The 20,511-nt window shown below is 38.7% G+C and overlaps 1 protein-coding gene across 1 annotated transcript in view; it reads left to right on the top strand.

Annotated features, from left to right (window-relative positions):
* camk1da (calcium/calmodulin-dependent protein kinase 1Da) overlaps positions 1 to 20,511 on the top strand; it is a 126,409-nt gene that overhangs the window by 55,163 nt on the left and 50,735 nt on the right. Inside the window, exons 2-3 of the mRNA XM_041780706.1 lie at positions 4,490 to 4,621; positions 14,108 to 14,182. Of these exons, the coding sequence (XP_041636640.1) occupies positions 4,490 to 4,621; positions 14,108 to 14,182 (207 nt within the window). The remainder of the gene's footprint in view (positions 1 to 4,489; positions 4,622 to 14,107; positions 14,183 to 20,511) is intronic.

The following is a 20,511-nucleotide window of genomic DNA, read 5'->3' as shown; positions in this document are numbered from 1 at the left end:
CTAGACGATTCTCCTCAGTGCAGAACATATGAAGGTGCGTTTCAACAATCCTGTTTCTGAGCACTGCAGGCAGATCCTTTGACTTTATGTCAGCTGTGAGGCCTTTTATAGAGAGGTGTGTGCCTTTCCAAATGAATCAATTTAATTCACCACAGGTGGACTTGATGGGAAGCAAAATCAACAACACATTTTAGATTTATTTTGGGGCCTTTTCTAGATAGTGGAGGACAGTGGATAGACTAGGAAACAGGGAAGAGAGTGGGGAGAGACGTGCGTCCGCCTGCGCACATGGTGCGCGTCTTAAACCACTCGACCATCTGTGCGCCCGCAATACATTTTCAACAGAAGATGTTTAAGCTGAATAGAGCTTGAGTTAAAAAAGGAAAAAAGGTCATGACTCCATTTATATTTTTAAATTATATATTACTGAAAAAACACAACCAAGTTTCTCATTCTCACAGCATCAGATTATGTTTACATGGTAGTCATCAGTTGACCAAGCAGACTGTAAACACATCATAATATACACGTCTTTCAGTTCTTTTCATTCACTAATTAAGGTCCATTTCTGCCGATTTCAACACGTTTCAAAATTAGACTAATATTGTAAACAACGAGGCTCACTACAAAGTTTGGGATAGCTTTTACAGATGATTGGAACAGATGAGGAGCAGCTGAAGCTAGTGAGTGCATGCTACTCCAACAGTCTGAGTTTTTTAAGCCAAAGGTAGGCTACCTGGAGGAGAAGACAGCAAAGTCTAGTGTCTCAAAATGTTCTCCTCTGAGTCTAATGCGTAATTTCCCTTTACACCTGTAAACAATCCTTCGTTGCATGCAGTCTGGACATTATTTACTACGATATTAAAGTGGTTGTCGCCAACAATTTTAATGATGAATAAAATTTGAACAGTGTGATAAGTACAGGAAAATTATATCAATGTTATCCTTAATACCAGTTGTTTGTGTCTGATTGATGTGTGGAAGTATTTTAATTTTGGTACAGCTATAAATATAGATAGTCCATTTTGTTGAAAAGCCTTAAGTGGGCAATACTAAACCAGTAAATAGATAAAAGCTTCAATAACAGTGTATTAAAGATGCTTTTTTGGGACTAGAATTACGGAAAAATAGCAAGACCATGAAGTGCTTAGAAACTGCTTTTTATGGTTTTCAGTTTGATGCCTTATGCCTTGAGGAGGCTTTGGAACAAAATATATTTAGATTTGTGTCAGCTGCAGGTCCCCTGATTGTTGCACAGAGAGAGGTGACAGAGGAAGAAGGAGGAGGAGGAGAAGGAGAGAGAAGGACGAGGGGAGGAGATAACGAAGAGGGATGTTCACTCTAATGCGACACCGGTGAAGCTGAAGGCAGATCGACAAAAGAGTCAACACACGGTTCAGACAGATTAACTCGCAACAGGCTCATCTTCATTCATCACCCAGCCTGTCACGCTGAGGCACCCACAAACATAAGCACATACACACACTTGTTCAAGAATGTGAAGACGTGGCCTGGTTTAATTTTCAGGTGTTTTTCCCAATGTTCATGCAGTGATATTTGTTGAGAATCATCCTTTTTTATGACACCAGCGTCAATAATTTAAGAAATCATAAACTGTTGCCATCGCTTTGCATGAATAAATACAAAGATTGCTAATGTTCCAGTGTTACACTTGACAGATTCAATCACATTACCTCTGCAGTGTAATTTTCTGCTAATTAAAGTGAGCAGTTACCTGTACCTGTTGGAAATGGGATCTCAAAGGCAAAACAACTGAATCCTCAAAGTGTCAAATGAAAACATTACACTGAATGCATTTCTTTTATTTGATAGAAAATGGAGATTTTTTTTTTCATTGCCTTTCTTTGTTGAATCTGACTACAATGCCAGCACTGTGAGTTTAAATTCTCTTTAGATAAATGTAATGTTTGTGTATTTTATTGGACTGTTTACAGTAAATAACCAAAAAAGAAATAGATTTATTGATGCAAATTGACTGCAAAAAATATTCCCCCACTTGGATGTTTTACCCTTCTATTGATTTATAAATCAATCTTGATCAATAAAATTTGGCTTTTTGACAAAAAAATATATGTGAATTAATTTCAAAGAGAAAACAGATTTCTACAAAGTAATACAAATTGAATAACAACATTTGATGCAAAATTAGTGGCTGCAGAAGTATTCACCTCCTTCAAGGTTCTTTTAGTACAGTCACCTTTGGCTGCAGTCACATCTCTGAGTCTGTGTGGATAGGTCTTAGTCTGGCTTGCACATCTGGACACTGCAATTTTACTTCATTCTTCTTTGCAAAACTTCTCAAGCTCTTTCACTCTAGAACATTTCCCTTGTTGTCTTTGAACCATTTCTGTGTAGCTTTCACATTCATTTTGCTCTCTACCTTTACCAGCTTCCTGCTGAGAAACATCCCCACAACATGATGCTGCACCCACTGCACTACACAGAGGGGGATGGTGTGTTTGTGATGATATGCAGTTTGGTGTCCTCCAACCGTAGCATCTTGTCTGATAGCCAAAAAAAGCACCATTTTGCCTTATGTCATTATGCATTTTGGTTAACTTTAGTCCAGATTTGATGAGTTTTCTCCAACAGTGGCTCTCTCTTTGTCACTCTCCCATAAAGCTTTGACTGGTAAAGTGGTATGCAGAGTTTTGCTTATCTCAGCTACTGAAGCTTGTAACTCCTTCAGAGTAGTCACAGGGGTCTTGGTGGCCTCTCTCACTAGTCTCCTTGTTGCACACTCACTTAGTTTGTGAGGACGGCCTGATCTAAGCAGATTTACACATGTGCCATATTCCCTCCATTTCTTGATGATGGATTGAATTGAACTAAGGCTGTCAGTGCCTTAGGGCGCATTCCCACCAGAGCTGTTTGGTCCGCTTTAAACAAACTCTGGTCCGTTTTCCTGGATAGTCTTGGATAGTTTGGAGTGGTGTGAAATCTCACACGAACTCTGGTGTGGACCAGACAAGCAGACTCTGGTCCGCTTGAAAACAGGGGGTCTCAGTCCACTTCCAACCGAACCCTGGTGCAGTTCATTTGAGGTGTGAAAGCAAAGCGGACCAACTTGTGAACCAAAGACAGGAAGTGGCATATAGCATAATGATAAAAGGATTTATTTGTGATTTAATACACTCAAATACATGTCGGTACCTCGCTTGGCGTCTGTGTATCCATAGCAACACGTCCTAGTCTGTGCTTATTTATTCATCTCGTGTAAAGAACGACATGTTGGACAGCTCACCGTCTCGCTGACTGCTCCTTATGCCCATATGCAAGAGCAGAAACCCCAAGACAGCATTAATTCTGTGTTTTTTCATTGTTTATGTGGAAAAAAGACCGGTGGAAGGAGCTGGATTTCCCCGCTTCGTCTTTTTCTACGCCGGCTTTTCTTCTTGGTCGCCGTTTGTTTGTTTGTGACGACAGTCCCCCTAGTGGGCTGATGCTGTAGGCGTTCAGACGGTTTAGTCCATTTCACAGAAAGCAGTATGAATGCAAACCAAAACAAAGGGTAGTGCAACATTGTTGCAATTTCCGTTCCAAAACGGACCGAGTCCCCCGGACTATCAGGTGTGAAAACGACCTTAGAAATAATTTGGCATCCATCCCCTGACTCATACTTTAAGTAATCTTCTCTGCTTCTGTTGCTTTGAGTGTTCTTTTGACGTCATGGTGTAATGGTAGACAGAAATACTTCTTATCCAGGGACTGGACCTTCCAGACACAGGTGTCTTTTTATACTACAGTCACTTGAGACACATTCATTACACTCTTGTGCACATGGAAGAGAGAGACAGAAACAGTCTTTACTTGTTATCAACGTATATTTAACTATATAGTTAAATGCCTTTATTAATGCTTTGTAACAGAGTTTTTACAGTTACAGAATAACTAGGTTAAGTTCTTCACACAAATAAAACATTTACAGTAATCATAGATTGTATAGAAATATTTCTATTTTGTATTCTAATTTGTGCACGGTGTTGTGTTGGCTCCTAAGGTTGAATTACTTCTTGATAGGGTTTGTTATGTTTTCTTTAAGCCTAAAATTTGATGATATTTGTAATTGACTGATGGGCCACATAAAGTGAGGAGGGGCCTGCATGTGGCCCCTGGGCCTCCAGTTGCCCACCCTTGTATTAGTTAACAATATTACCTGGTTAACAGGCTTCTTTTTCTTTTTTCCTACTGCTGGAATATCCTCCAAATAGAACTTAATGTGTTTTTATCATGCAGCTGTGCTTTGCTGTAAAGATGAATTTCTTTCATTTGTTAAAGATAAATTCCTCTCAGACTGGACCCTGCATGGTGTCCATCTTCTGACAGAAAGCAATCTTTTTCTCTGCTCTGTGTCCATAAAACATAGTTATCGTTCAAACCAGTGGGACACCAAGAGATGGAAGCGTACATTACCCAGTAAATGATCTGCTCCTCACTCACATGACTTTTTCTTTTTGTGTGTTTACAGAGGAGCGTTTTCAGAGGTGGTCCTGGCCCAGGAGAAGCTGACCGGCCGCATGTTTGCGGTGAAGTGTATCCCTAAAAAGGCCCTGAAGGGGAAAGAGAGCAGCATCGAGAACGAGATCGCCGTGCTGAGGAAGTGAGTCCTGTTAGACAAACACGCACGCACATAGGCCTCCTAATTCCTGGTTACCGGGGCAACTGTGCATCTCGTCTCTTCTTCCACACGACACACACCATCCCTACCCAACCCCCCCTCCACCCCCAGGTCACGATCAGCAGCCCACCTACCACACAGAACCACATCACGACTGAAACTTCTGTCTGTCTGGATAGAAAACAGCTGCACCTTTCACAAAGAAAGCACAGAGTGGATTCTGTTTGAAAACAGTTTGTCTGCAGCTTAAAGGTACATGTGAGAAGTTCAGTGGGTTGAAACATGATGTAAAGAAACAACTCACACAGCACTTAAGAGATTCTCTTGGTTTACTTTAAATGGAGTTAGATATAGAAGCAGCTACTTTTGTTAACTGGTTTTTGTGAAGTCTTTAAGAGAGGAGGCAATGATTCTAGTTAAAGATCCGTTTAAGATGACTGTTTTCATTTAGCCATAGCATCTGTTTAATAGTTATCTTAAATCTTACAAGGGGGTATGACGAGACACTTATCTCACAGATGAAAAAAAAAATGGAATATCATGTAAAAGTTTTTTTTTTTTTTTAACTTTAAAAGGTTGACTTCCACTAATTCTAGACTTATTTCATACAAAGTAAAAAATATTAAAGATATTTTTTGTTTTTATCTTGATGTTTACGGCTTGCAGCTCACACAAATCTAAAACACACTATCTCAAAATATTAGAATACTGTGAAAAAGTCCAATTTGCAAAGGTTTCCTGAGCTTTAAATCTCTACCTCTGGTTCAGTACACACAACTACACTCATGAGGAAGACTACTGACTTTACTAATGTCCAGAGGACAACCATTATCACCTTTCACCAGGAGGCGGGAGGTCACTGCTGAAAGGGCAGGCTGTTCTCAGAGGATATATCAAACCATATTCATGAAACGTTAATTGGAAGGAAAAGTGTGGTAAGAAAAGGTGCACAAGCAAAAGAAATGAGCTCAGCCTTCGGAGGATTGTCAAATTCAAGAACTGAGGAGAGCTTCACAAGGAGTGCACTGAGGCTGGAGTCAGTGAATCAAGAGCCATCACACAGATGGGTCCAGGAAATGGACTACGAGTGTTATTTCTTATTGTCGAGCCACTCAAAAATAGTGCCACTCCTGAACCACAGACATCATAAGCGTCTCAACTGTGTTAAGGAGAAAAAGATCTGGACTGTTGCTTAGTGATCCAAAGTCCTGAAAGTAAAATTTGCATTTCATTTGGACATCAAGGTCCCAGAGTCTAGATGATGATCAGAGAGGCACAGAATCCAAGGTACTTGAAGTCCAGTGTTTTCAGTTTCTACAGTCAGTGATGGTTTGGGGTGCCATGTCATCTGCTGCTGTTGGTCCACTGCTTTATCAAGTCTAGAGTCAACACTGTTAGCCATCTACCAGAAGATTTTGGAGCCCTTTATGCTTCCATCTGCTGAGAATCTTTATATAGATACCATGGTATTTCTGTGTTTGATTGGCCAGCCTACTGGTCTGACCTGAACCCTGTGGAGAACCCCTTGGAGAAGCGGCTGGGTGATGGGGGACAGGCAGTGGCAGGGAGGAAGACAAGCCAGCGACTGCATAGATAATGTCTTATACTATATCCTGTTTGAAAATGAATTGATATATTTAAAAAAATGTGTATATGGCCCAGCACTACATGGCATAATTTGGATTGGATTTTACTGATGACAGGCCCTGGCAGTTCAAAGATAGTTGGACACTGGCCTAAACAGGCACATGATGCATACCATCAATATCCTGTGTAAACAGAATCAGTCATGGTATAATAGTTGGGATAATGGGGTATTTTTTGTCATTTTTATTATCATAGTGAATCTGCATTTCTTGATGCAGCTTTGCACATCCACTTGCGATGTTGCCCGGTGGCTAGATTTCAGCAGTGCATGAGCTGACATAGAAAACTATATGTAAATGTGTGTTTTGGCCCGTGTCTTACTCCACTGATTTGCATTCCTAATTTATTATACAAGACTGCCAGAAAGAGCGGCTCTTGCCAAAGTCAGAGCTCAGTTTGTTGCTTTTAAAAATTGTGAAAGAGTTTAAGAAAGGGAAAAAAATGTTCCTCAGCACAACATGCACATTGATTAGATGACACTAGTGAAGCAGTTTTCATGAATAAGCTTCCATGTGGAGATACTTCAGTCAATGCTCAGGACAGATTCATGGAGTTGCAGCACAAGGCGAATCAAAAACAGCAAGGTGATAAAATATACTTCCTACAGAGAACAATCAAAATAAGACTAACAGGACACTCTTTACAGTCTCACTTGCTCAGGAGCCTGTTACTACTCAGTTACAGACATTACAAACTGATGGGCCTTTGCTGAAGTAATACAGATGTATCATACTATTAAATATAATAGATTTATTAATTTAGCTCCACTGTGTTGCGTTAGAGAAAATTAAAACTGCCTCCAGTAATGAAGGGTAGATACAGATGATCATTGAGACAAATGAGTTTCATTATGGTGCAAACAAATGAGAGTAAGTAAGCAGACCTGCTGCCTCTAGATTAAACACTGTGGTTATTATAGGAGGAAAGCTGATGGTGTTGCGGAGTAAGAGGCTGGATGCAAGTGCAGGGAACAGACACACAGTTAATATGTGTGAAATAAGATTTTCTGAGAGAATCCCGTAGAAGGTGATGGGCAGAATTGGAGGAGCAATAGTTAAACAGAGATTAGAGTATGTGGTGGTGGAGGCTGGGGTTAGCTTGGGGGTTAGGAAGTAGACAAGATTTTAGATACTATCTCATCTCTTCTAAGATTTTTGCAGGTAAAACAATCTGAGGAGTGACGACATTAATTAAAAAATAATAGGGATGCACGATATTATCAGCCAGATATCGGTATCGGCTAAAATGAATCTATGAATATCGGCATATCTGATATCAGCAAAAATCCAATATCGTGCATCCCTAAAAAATAATATTCTTACAGTCATCTAACACTGAATGGTTAAGGAGCCCTGATTGAAATACTGCCAGGCTGATAAGCTTCTGAACAGCAGGTCAGGTAACGCAGCAGGTGTACTTCTTGATCAAGTTGCCAGGAAAATCTAGGAGGGATAACAACACCTAAACCACAGACAGACAGGTCAACTTTTATCCCCAACCTAGACTCTAAACTCTTACCGGCTGAATTTTCATCACATAGGTAAAATAGAAACACTCCAATGAGACTTCTCATGATGCCCTGAAACACATTTCTTTGTTTATTTGACCTCGTTTATGCTCTGTTTGCTTTCTCTGGCTAGAAAATAAATGCAAAATTGTAAATAGTTGCAGCATTTGACAGATAACAGCTCCCTTGTTTAATATCAGTTATAACTTAGATCATTATTAGAACTAATACATCACAAACTGACTTAAGACTTAGGCTAACTATAAAAGAACAGATATTTAAACTCAAGCATTTTTACTCTGGGCTGTTAAACTTTTTTATTTTTTAATGAACATTATTTCAACAGAACAATTACTACCACGTTTCTACAAATGGGATGTCAAATGTTATTAATGTGCTTTCATGTAAGTAACATAATTCTTTGCAGAGCACAATTGAATATACACAGTTTGATGCAGAAAGGGACAATGTGCATCTAGTTGGTTTGCAAATCTGCCAAGAAAAAGAGGAAACCATATACTTTATGTGGACAGTAGAGTCCATACTGCTACTATGGATGTTTTTTAATTATTATTATTTCTGAGACACCAATAATGACACTCTTCCTACTTCCCCATCTACTGTGCAGCTCAGACAGCTAAGTGGGCTTGTGCTGCCCCTGTAGCTGCAAAATAGAAAGTGTCTGCAATGTGCCAAAGAAATCACCTTATCTCCCGTTCTGTGCATCTCTGAGCTGGCTCACTTCTACCATTCTGCTTCCTGATGGAGCGGTGAAACTGAAACTTAACATTTTGGTCCTTAAAAAAGAACTTTCTAACCTTTCTGGAACTGCTTTGTTTTTTTCAAAACAGTCAAGGCGCAAAAACAGTTATTTGTACAATCTGCACCAAGTTTTCAGTGTTTTTGCAATCTCAAGGACAGCATCCTTAACCCCTGCCCCTGATGAGAGTCTGATAGGGTTTTTTACCATTACATTGCATGGCAGCCCAGTGCAGCAGTGGATTTGCTTTTCCACCACAATCGAGCTACCTGTTTGAAGGCGCGTCTAGTTCTGATGGTACAGTTTCTGAACCCTCCTCAATCTCATGCACAGTCTGATCTCTACACTCTCTGATCTGATTGATTTTACATTGTTTTAGAGCAAATATCAAACTGTAGTCCCACAGCTCCACATACCACACTTGTAGACATTCCAAGCAGAGGCAGGGATAGCAAGTATCTCCCCTTGGTCTGAAAATGTATCATCAGAGGCAGGTATGTGCCTAGGCATCTACTTCCAGATTCGGTTAAACACTCTTTTAAACTGCATTTAACTGACTAGTCTAAAGAGGAGAAAATCCTTAGAAAACAGTCAAATGCCTCACAGGTCATTGTGTCAGCAGGTGTGATCTAAGCCTGATATATTCTCTACAGTGCAGCTAACATTAGCAGCTAGCTCTGCCAGCCTCTGTTAAGTAGTTACTTGTGAGTTTAACCCTCGGCAGTCTACATACCACTTTATCTCCGTTTATTACTTAGAAACTCATACCATGCTGTTCCTACTACACACTGACCATTAAGCTGCCACTGAGCTTCTCACATTTACGTCCTGTGAAATGCCGTGGGAAATCTCAGATAGGAAGGTAGCAGCCATTGACTTAAACTACTAATCTAGTGGCGAGAAGTTCATCACAGTTTAAAAGAGCATTATTAATTATGGGATTTCAAACCCATGTTTATAAAGAATGATAGGTAATTAGTTTAACTGACTCATAAATCTTTCGCCAGCTAATTTGATAAACAAATTTAACCGTTAAACCGCACTCATCCCTGATCAGAGGGTTGGATATCAGAAGCAGAAGGGGTAAATCCCCTTGGCAAATCGCACCCCTGCGAACCACTTTGACAACGCCGTGACACGCTTGGTGTCGGGGCTGACTCACTGGCCTGGCGAAGCCTAACTGCTGATGATAAAGTAAATAAGCATGGCTTGGTGCAGCCAAGAGATAGTGGAAAAGCCCCAAAACATGTAAGAGGTCACACACCGAGGTCAGCAGGGCGATGTGGCGGAAGCAGATCTAATCCTGTTGTTTTGATAGTTGTAGTTGGTAAGTTCTGCTCCTTTGGTGTTTTGCAAAGTTATTGATCAGCCTCTTCATCCTCCACACGAGGATGAGCTGTCAAGATAGTGTAACAAGTGAAACTTTTTAATATTAGTTTTTTTTTTTTTTTTTTCCATGGAGGGAAGCAGTGATGCCCACCAAGTCTGGGCTTCTGTCTTTAATGAAAATGATTTAGACACTGTAATCAGGGATTTCAAATGTGAAGTTATAAAATCAGAATGAAAAAGAATCATGATAAAATTGTTATCGTGATCTGTCCATAAAAAAATCTTGATGTGAAATTTTTTCCAACTCTTAACACTAACAGGGTAGTTAAGATATTTACTCCAGGAAAGTGGATGTTTACAGCAAAGAGGATTCAAGGCCGATGTTAGTCACATTTCTGTAAATCAGCTTCGCACTGTAAGTGTTGTTGGTTTACCAGTTAAGTGTGAGATTGGTTTACAGAATGTGTTTACTTGACTTTAGATCAGTCTGTTAAATGGAATTGTAAATTATGGTAATCATTTGTGGAATTATTCACCATCCCTAAGACTCGTCCCCAGTTTTTGCCACAATTGTATTTACATCTTTTGCATAAGGTGCTAGATTGCACATCTGTGAGACCATTTCTTCATGCAGAAGTTTGTTATTCTCCTGCTCACACTGATCATATAAATGTTTGGGTTTATTTCTTTCAGATCCAGGCCCAGGTCTCTCATGTGAAACCGCCCTGAGAGAGTCCATCTTTAGACAAAACATTTACCATCATTTATCTTCATTCTCCTCAGGCTGATCTATTAGTTTTAAATTACTTCCATTATTTTAATTTTCTCTGAAACATTTATCCTAATAAATAATTCATAGTGTTTAAATGACACCATAATCACACTCTGGCTTAATGAATAATTAACAGACTGTAAGAATATTGATAAATACTGATGCAAGTCATGAATAAGTAATGGATGAGTACTTTGTAGAAAAGGCTTGGTTGTTTTTAAACTAGAATCAACACAGTGTATGAATATAAACTGCAGATTTTTCTACATGTGCAGATGTTTGTTAAGCAGCTAACAAGCTACAGAAGAAAAACAGCTGATTTAAGAACAATGTTGGGTTTTCTGTTTTGGTGCACTGCTGCCACTTTCAGAAATGGGCATCAATTTATATGATGCTGTAAAGAGAAGGATGCAGATTGGCATGATTGGCTATCATTACGTTTCAAGTGACAGTCCACAGAGCTTGTGCTCTGCTGTCTTTGGTGTTCTCCCAACACAACATTTCACTTCTTAGTGGCTCTGATTCTCTCCCAGCCAGGTTGGGGAGGTTGATTTCAATCTGAAAACACCTTGCACTACAGGAAAATCTGCCTATGTAATTTTTATAACTATCAAATAAATAGTCTTTGCTGACTTTGGTTGAGGGGAGTGAGGGCAAAGTGGAATTTAATGGCTACAAAGAAACAAACAAAAAGGGAGAAGTAGAGCAGATTTGACCTAGATGTGCTCTGGCAAAGCTTTTCTGCAGTCAAGAATTGAATAAGATTTAAATTTATTAGTACAAATTCTGGTGACGTCCATGACCTGAACAGATGGATTACCTAACAAAAACAGAGAGTTGTGATGTTTTATAGCAAATAAGATAAATCATTAAGACTCTGGAAATTAGGAAAAATTGGAATTGGAAAATGAAGAAGTGTTGAGAAATTAATCTTGCAGTGGAGGAGCTCAAACAGCAATAACATAACATGTTTTAGTGAAGGTAAAGGCCAGCAGCTTTATCCTGATTGCTGACATTCTCTTTTATTTCCCATGACATTAAATTTCTAGGAAATGTCACAGCCAGTTACTAAGAATAGTCAATGAGTGAACCAGTGTTCTCATTAGTTCATAAGAATAAGTGACGTTACTGTGAAAGTCATTCAGCTGCCAATGAAGATGATTTTTTCCCCCAAATCATTCATTCAGTTTTAATGGACAGCACAGAAAGATACTAAACAGTAGATCACGTATAAGGTATGTCTGAGTATCCGTGTGGAGGACCTGAACATCTCAGTTTCCTTCAACAGTGGCTTTTTTTCACTACTCACCTGTAAAGCTTTGACTGGTGAAGAATGCGTGCAACAGTTGTTGGAGTCTCTCCCATCTCAGCTGCTGAAGCTTGTAACTCCTTCAGAGTAGTCATAGGTGTCTTGGTGGCCTCTCTCACTAGTCTCCTTCTTGCACGGCCACTCACTTTGTGAGGCAGATTTACACGTGCAATATTCCTGTTGTTTTTTGTATCCATCCACTGACTTATAATTTTCAAATATCTTTTTTCTGAGTTGCTTGGAGTGTTCTTTTGTCTTCATGGTGTAATGGTAGTCAGGAAAACTGATTAACCAGTGACTGGACCTTCCGGACACAAGTGTCTTTATACTACAATCACTTGAGACACATTCAATACACACAGGTGATCCCCATTTCACTAATTGTGAGACTGCTAGCATCAGTTAAGAGTGGGTTTAGATTAAATTAAAGTAAATTTATGACAAATTTAGAAACACATTTATTGAGTTTGTACTTGACCTTGACCACAAAGCATTTTAGGTTCACTTTCTTTTTAATGCAGTCCCTTGACCCGCTTTAAACCTGAGGCAACAGCTGCCATGGCAAATGACTTTTGTAGTTTTTTGATCGTTTTATGCCAAAATGGTAATAAAACCAGATTTCTCAGGTTTGAGAAATAAATAAAAAAAAGGCAGCCATTGCTAAAAGCTTTTTAATCTGTTTTTTCGTGGACAGCTTTATGTTTCTATTCTGTTGTAATTTCTATCAATTTGCCAACATTTTTTATGGGTTGATGCCCTTTTCATCAGCTAATCAATTAATACACTTACCCACTGAGGATGTGTCACAGCTAATGTTGCATGAAAATCATTTGAAAAGATGAAAAATAGAAACAAATAGCAGCCATTACGTTTGTGTGCAGCAGTAATTGAGGACACATTCAGGACAAATCCATGAATGAGAACAACAAACTGCAGCGTAATGCCTGTGATGTGTGAGGGGCTTTTTTTTCTGAATGCAGCCTCACTCATCCTCTGCCATTATAATCAGACTGTTTGCTTCCAGCTCTTCATTATCCCAGGCAGGGCTTGAATACACTCACATTATCCCTCTTCAACCTGCCTGTTTCTACACTCTGTGTATTTATGCGTGTTCATGAGTCACGCCTCAGCTCTGCTGTTCATCACCTGCATGCCATCGCTGAGGTTATGTGATCCATGATAAGTGTTTGATGCTCACCTGCACACCTGCTGTGCATTCCTGCATGTGTGTGCATATGTGTGAGATGGTGTGAAAGACAGTGACCTGGGGCGGTTACTCTGCTTGCAATGCAAAAAATGATTAACCCACACAGCCACGCACGAAATCAGTCGTGTTTCTACAAAGTATGAGGTGTCAGGGTAAGGAATGTACACCTACACACACACAGAGGGATGAACCGCCCTTATTCCAGCGCTGCAATCATGGCAAAATCAGAGGAAGACTGACAGAAATGTGAATCAAAGGGCAGATGTTGTCCTTCTGTGCCTTGAAGATTTTTGGAAAATGAAACTAAAACAGTATTAAATGCAAACAGTGGAATCAATTGCACTTAACTGTAGAAATTCTGCCATTTAAAATGCCAATTGTTTGACAGCCCTAGTTGAACAGTTACTTCAAAATAAAGGAACTTTTGATTTTGACAAGAAATTTGATTTAAAAAATTGTTTGGAGGTGATTTTTTTTTTTAATAAAATAATGATATGCATCATTGGAGAAGCACTTTTTGTCCTTTTTATTTCTCAGGGTCATGTTTGACAGTCTAACACCTACAGTCTGACAGTTGTTGCTTTATGACACAGCAAAAAATGTGCAGACATTAAACCATCAAAGCACTTGTTGACTCATAATTGCATAACGGATAATTCAAGTCCGAATGCAACATGATGGAAAATCCAAGAACAACAACGAAACTGACATTAAAGTGAAAGTGAGTGTTTTCTCAGTATAAGAGCTTCATTTGGAAACTCCTGACTGGATTATAAGGCCACTCTAGGAAAAAGCTCTTTCTCTCTCTGGGTTGTCAGTTAAGTTTATTAATGGGCAAGCAACATCTTTGCAGTTCAGCTGCCCTCACTGGGGTTCAGAGTTAATGCTGCAGCTTTGGAATAAAAAGCTTAACTGATGTTCTTTGTTTGCTTTGCAGGATCAAGCATGAAAACATTGTGGCGCTTGAGGACATCTATGAGAGTCCCGACCACCTCTACTTGATAATGCAGCTGTGAGTTTCATGTTTTACTGGTTGTTTGAGCTGAAATACATCCAAACAGTTGAAATGAAATTAATTGCTACTTTCAGTTTGAGAAAATGTTTTTTCCTCTCCCGGGACTTAATTTTTCTTTTAAGTTTCCTCCCAATCAACTTTACTTGTTATGCAAAAACAAGGTAGTAATGGCTTTAATAGTCTCCCATTCAAAACCCCTACTTCCCTAGTTTGTCATAAAATACTCTTACTTTTTACAAGCAGGACTACTCCTATAACCCTACTGTATAGTATCTACTTTCTTTTATAAAGTGAAAAAAAAGTCCTAAGCATGTCTAACATTAGCATGTTTTTAATCTATTCTAAATGTGGCCTGAAAAATATCTCATTTCTACCATTTTACTCATTTCATAGCTTTGAAATTTTTTAATTTTGTTACAAGTTATAACATTGAATCAGCATTGAACTGAGCATTCATGAGTAAGTTCTTAATGGGGATTTTTTTCTATTTTCAGTTTTTATCTTAATTTCATTTTGTTTTGGAACACTTAAAGACTGGGTTATAGGTTGAAGGTTTGTGTGGAGTTTGACAGAAGGATTTTGAGGACAAAGCTCCCTAATATTCCCACTGAACATGTAGAGTGGTATGAATCAGCTTCAAAGTGTATGAAGCTTTGAAGTTGCCGGGTATTTTTTTTCCTCTAAAGCAGGGCAAACACTACAAGATAGCAGAGCCATGTTTCCCTCCTTTTGACAGAACTGAGCAGAGGCTCTATTTTTTTTAGATTGTAAAGGTTATCCTGCCAGATGTTCTTGTGGTGTGAGGTTTGTTTCAATGATCTGAATCAGTGTCAGGACCGTGCTGATTTCCACGTAAATGTTGAACATTTTTAGATATGTAAGGATATTAAAATTTCATATCATGATAATCATTACCTAAAATATTATGTTTTCAAAATTGTCATGGAATTTATATAATTTAATGAAAATCCACAAAAAGTACTGATACATCATATCAAATTGTTTTACCAAGTTAAAAAAAACACTATCAATCAAAGAAGCAGCACAAATAACTTTTTTTTTTTTTTTTTTTTTTTTTTAATTGAATTGAGTTGTCATGTTGAAAGGTGAACCCTCAGCTGTGTCTTTGGTCCTGAGCTGTGTGGAGCAGGTTTTCATTACCCTGATCAGTCTCCCAGTCCCTGCTGCTGAACAACACCCCTGCAGCATGATGCTGCCACCACCATACTTCACAGTTTAGATATCATTGGGCAGGGGGTGAGCAGTGCAAGGTTTCCTCCAAACATAACGTTTAGAAGTGAGGACAAAAAGTACAGTCTGGTTTCAACAGACCAACAGACCAGAGCTTTTCCCCAGCTCTTTACTGGACATTAACATGAGAAGTAAATGCATGTTGAGGTAACAGTGTGGTACGGCAGTATTAAGAATTAGAAAATGGAAATAAAGTTGTATGTAGGGCGGTCAAAGTTACATGCATTTACAACTTCTAAACCAAAGTGTTTATAACCACATTAAGTATTCATCTGCAAAGAAGAACAAATACTGGCAGAGTTAGCTGCTAACTTTAGCCACACTCTATTTTGCACACCATCCTCACAGACACAAAGACCCTGTGATTTTGACTGTTTTCTGAGTATTTCCTCCTTTTTAGACATGTCAGTTTAACCCAATTTAAATGTGCGTTTAGCTGGATAGGGAAATGGCTACTCGTAACATTGTAAAATAACATGAACTGCCTTGTGTTAGCCAACTAGCACTCACTTATGCTTTAATGATAAAGAATTTCTTGCCCCTTATTTCCCAAATAGCAGCACTATTGAAACTCATCAAATATAAAATAAATCAAACTCCCCATACTTTTGTAGACTTGCATCCTGGCTGCTGTGCAAGGGGAGGGATTATCCACTACTGCAAATATACAAGAGTGTAAACATTAGCTAGGCTAAGTTCTGTCCCAGACTTCTCTGTTTTAAGGGGTTACAATGGTGTCCCAGTGCTTTGTAAGGGTCCCAAGTAGAGTTGGTCCAATTCCAATACCAATATCAGAATTTTGTCCGACACTGCTGAAATGTGGATATTGATACATGTCTTTATGCACTGATCTGATACAACTCTGTTTATTTTTTTATTTTCCTTCCACACCATATGTTAGCATTATAAACTGGAAGTCAAGTCTTCTTCACTGCTTAAAAATACTGTATATATGAACTACTGTTTTTAAAGCAGTGAAGAAGAAACAAAGGAGAAAAAATTACTCACTAAGTTTGGAGGCAGCATGACATTCATTAAGATCTGTATGAATATGTTAAAAAAAAAAAACAGTAACACTTTATGTTTGAAGTTTAATTCATAAGACTGATGTTATGCTGTCATAATCATGACATGACACCTGTCATTAACATGAATAGGGCTTCATGAATGTTTCCATTAAGTGTCATTAAGTGTCATTTGCTAAATCATGATAACTTGACATTTGCTGTAAAGGTGTCATAATTTAGCGAATGACACTTAATGACACTTAGTGGCAACATTCATGAAGCCCTCTTCATGTTAATGACAGGTGTCATGTCATGATTATGACAGCATAATGACAGTCTTATGAATACAACTTCAAATAAAGTGTTACCAAAAAACCTTCCAGATTAGCATTATCTTATACAACAAGAAGTGACACGGTTTATTAAAACTTTTGAACCATAAATTGTAACCTCTTAGCCTTTTCCCTCTTGAAAGTAGCCGTTGAGCTGTTCTGATGATGCTGTCCATGCCTCTGTCACTGGACGTGGTTGATTTTTCATGGACTTTAAAGATTAATCCAGTGTCCATATCAGGAAGGGAAAAATGGTATTGCGACATCTTGAACCCTAAGGGACAAAACCTTTCAGTTCAGTTCAGTATCTCTGCTTTTCTGCAGTTGTCAGTTGAGTCAAACTTGTGTCATTTGAAGAGATGGTGGATAAAATCCCCGGTGCTGCAGCTCCAGGTAGTGATCAATGGTAGCTTCTACAGCCATATGCTCTTTTTGCCCTCAGGCCTCTGTAATTAGAGAAAAATGTTAGCCAGCTGAATAAAGAAGGAAGCACAAAGAAACAAAACAAATCTTACTTTTCTCTCTGGATGTTCCAGCTACCTCCCCCAATCCAAAGATGTGCTCTGAAGGTTGACTAATGAGCCAAAATTGGTCTTGGGTGCTAATGTAAGTATTTGTTTGTCCATATATGTCAGCCCTGTGATTGTATGATGACCAGTCAAGGGGGTAGGATTGGCACCCACCTCTTTGTGACCCCCAAACAGGATGAGTGGTATAGATAACAGATGGATCATCAGTCACTTAAAATCAGACACATAAGGAAATTCCACTAACACTTAGTTTAATGTAAACATACCGTTTTGCAGAGGGCTTTTTTTTCCAAATTAACATTTTCTTGAGTTATTCATAAATCACTCTACATGAGCCAAAAATTCATTATACACTCACACACGTATAATCTCTTCCTTCTGCTCACCCACACAAACACAAACACACTTTCTCTACAATGACAGCTACACTGAGATGACAACATCTAACATAAAAAGGCCCACCAATCCTCCTACACACAAACTCACAGCACACAGTTCCAGGCCTCTATTATTGTACATCACTGAGATCTCTGCTTTGATGGTCAGCAGCGGAGAGGGAAGCAGGGTGGCCTGTGGCTCACCCATGGGTGGCCTACTAACCTGCTGTGAAAGGTGGCAGCTGCTTACATAAGGGGAGAAGATGTTCTGAAGGTTTGGCAGTGGTATTGGAAACATTTCAGTCAAGTCCAGGTGGATGTTAAGACTGTGGATTACACAACTGAGGCTATGTTTACAACCTAATGTCAGAGGATTATCTGCTCAACTAACGTGTGTTTGGGTGCTGTGATTTATACGCCCACTCTGGTTTGATATATATATAAGAAAACATTTTGTTGGAGAATCATAAATCCCAATAGTTTCTTAAATGAATTATTGTATTATTCAGATGGTAAAATAGTAATCAATAGTATTCATCAATAATAAAGGCATTTGTTTTCCTACTCACAAAACGACGTACTCCGGAACAGTGGGTGGTGTCATGGTATGACAAATACCAATACATAATCCTGGAGTTTTCACACAATGGCTCTCGTACGTAACATTAGAATCATCATTCTAACGATGGACTATTATCAGAACATGAGGCTGCAGTAGCTGATAGCATTAGCACCAAACCAAAGGCTGAGTGCTGATTCAGCAAGCATTTGAAAACTGCAGAAAGTTTGTCAGAGGCAGCCAAAAATCACTTTTTTTAATGTCAAAATCCATCTCACAGCCTTTTGATCCGCTGCTACTTCTTAGATGTATCCCTGCTTGATGCATTTGCAGTGGCTTCAACAACAACAGTAACATCAGTTTCACTGCGGACACCATTTTACACAGATTGTTTACTCAGAATGAAGGAAACCCTAAGAAAACAGCCAGTCCTTCAGATTAATTTAACTCCTGGTTATGGCTTAGCAATAGCAATGTCAAAGTTACATTTTATAGAATATTTTTATATATATATCGATTCAATTATTTCCTTATCTCTGGAAGTTTGTGCATCACATAAACAGGAGCGCACTTTCATCAGCTCTATAGGTTAATTTTTACTCTATTTAGACCATAACCATCCTTGTCATTAGATGCATACTGCAGTAAGGGCAATTTACATGGAAAGGGTGCCCCCCCAACTGCATAATGGCACAGCGTCTCCGCATGTCGGTGTATATTTGTGGTTATTGGCCTACACCAGCATTAAAGCTGAGCCTTTTTGACTTATTTACAAAGTTTGAGTGCACACACTTTTGAGCCACAGTCACAAACTATAAAACACCTTACATATATAAAAGTTGTTGAAAAGACTAAAACACCCCATCCACTGTTCAGAATGTGCTGTAATGCATAGCAACCCAGACCAGCCCAGACCAGCAGGATTTTTGCCACTTTTTAACTGCTTTTCTTCATTGTTGTGTCATAATTGTACATTTATAGGAAAACATCAATATATCGCCCAGGCTAAGTACCCTTAATCAACAGTTGTCTGACATTTTAATGCAGCTATCTCTGCTGCTGTCACAGTCAGCAGCTGACACTTAACTGCTACCACAGTTAAGACCACAACAAGCCTGAAGTGTCCATCACTGGGCTGTTGGATTTCTGTATGTGTTTTTGAGTACTGTAAATTGAACCTGCTAAAGCATGTGAATTTGAATAAAATTAAGGATTCTTTTAATTATGGGGTTGCTTTTTATGCACATTTAATTATTTGTTTCTCTGCTTTTTTGAAAAGTTGGTTGCTCCCTTTTTTCCTCCCGTTTTATCATCTGATTACAAGTCATTTGTGATGTCTTCTTCATCATATGACCATTTTTATTTAGTAGTATATATTATTTAAAAAGGTCTCTAACAGTGCACTTTGGATTAATTGACATTCAAAGATGCTATCGTATTTTCTCAGTCATGTTGTGAAATGTATGTAGCAGCCATATGTTTAGAGAGTTTTACATTAATGTAAGTTTCCCTTTGTTTTTGCCCTTTTGGCCCTTGTGAAGTCTTTCAGATGTTCAAAACATAGGCAACAAAGTGTGATGTGTTGCAAAAACACAGAACATTTAGCTGAGCAGTCATAAAATACTAAAATGCTTACAGTGTCGTACAAATGAAGTAGTAACAATTGTGGGGGAAAACTGGCAGACAAGGTGGTGTTAAAGGCAAAGTGTTAGAAACAGTTCTGGTGTAGATTTAATAGGTTGTTCTTGTGTGGCTACACAGCAGAAGATAAAAGCCATCCTAAATACAGTACTATGACATAGGTTGATCCTTCATGTGATGATGCAACGATATCTGATTTTTTTTTTTTTTTTTTTTTTTGGCATTTATGCTCAGCAGTCAGTAAAGGGCTATATTGTGGTATTAAAAATCAAGTTTCAGGCTTTAATCTAAAAAAGAGGAAGACTGTTGTAGATGTAAGACTATGTTATATTCAGAGACCAAAACAAATGCCATCTCTGCTCCGCCCGTCCATCCTGACTCCTGATTTCCTCAATCCTGTTTCATCTACGCATGTGAGAGAGATGGAGAGTGACAGACAAGTACTGATAAGCAAGAATTTTAAATCTATTTCAAGTGTAAATATGCATCTCAAAATGATAACAGTTTGGGTTTTTCTTTCCCACAAAGGGAATGTATTCTTCAGCTTGACAAGTCCTCCCGTCATACTCTTTCAAAAACGCCCCTTCATTATACTTCTAGCATTATTATACCGGCATAATCTCTCTGCC

The sequence above is a fragment of the Cheilinus undulatus genome, linkage group 23 (assembly GCF_018320785.1).
Source record: "Cheilinus undulatus linkage group 23, ASM1832078v1, whole genome shotgun sequence".
NCBI lineage: Eukaryota > Metazoa > Chordata > Actinopteri > Labriformes > Labridae > Cheilinus > Cheilinus undulatus.
The sequence above is the reverse complement of the archived record's forward strand: the minus strand, read 5'-3'. Positions and strand labels throughout refer to the sequence as shown.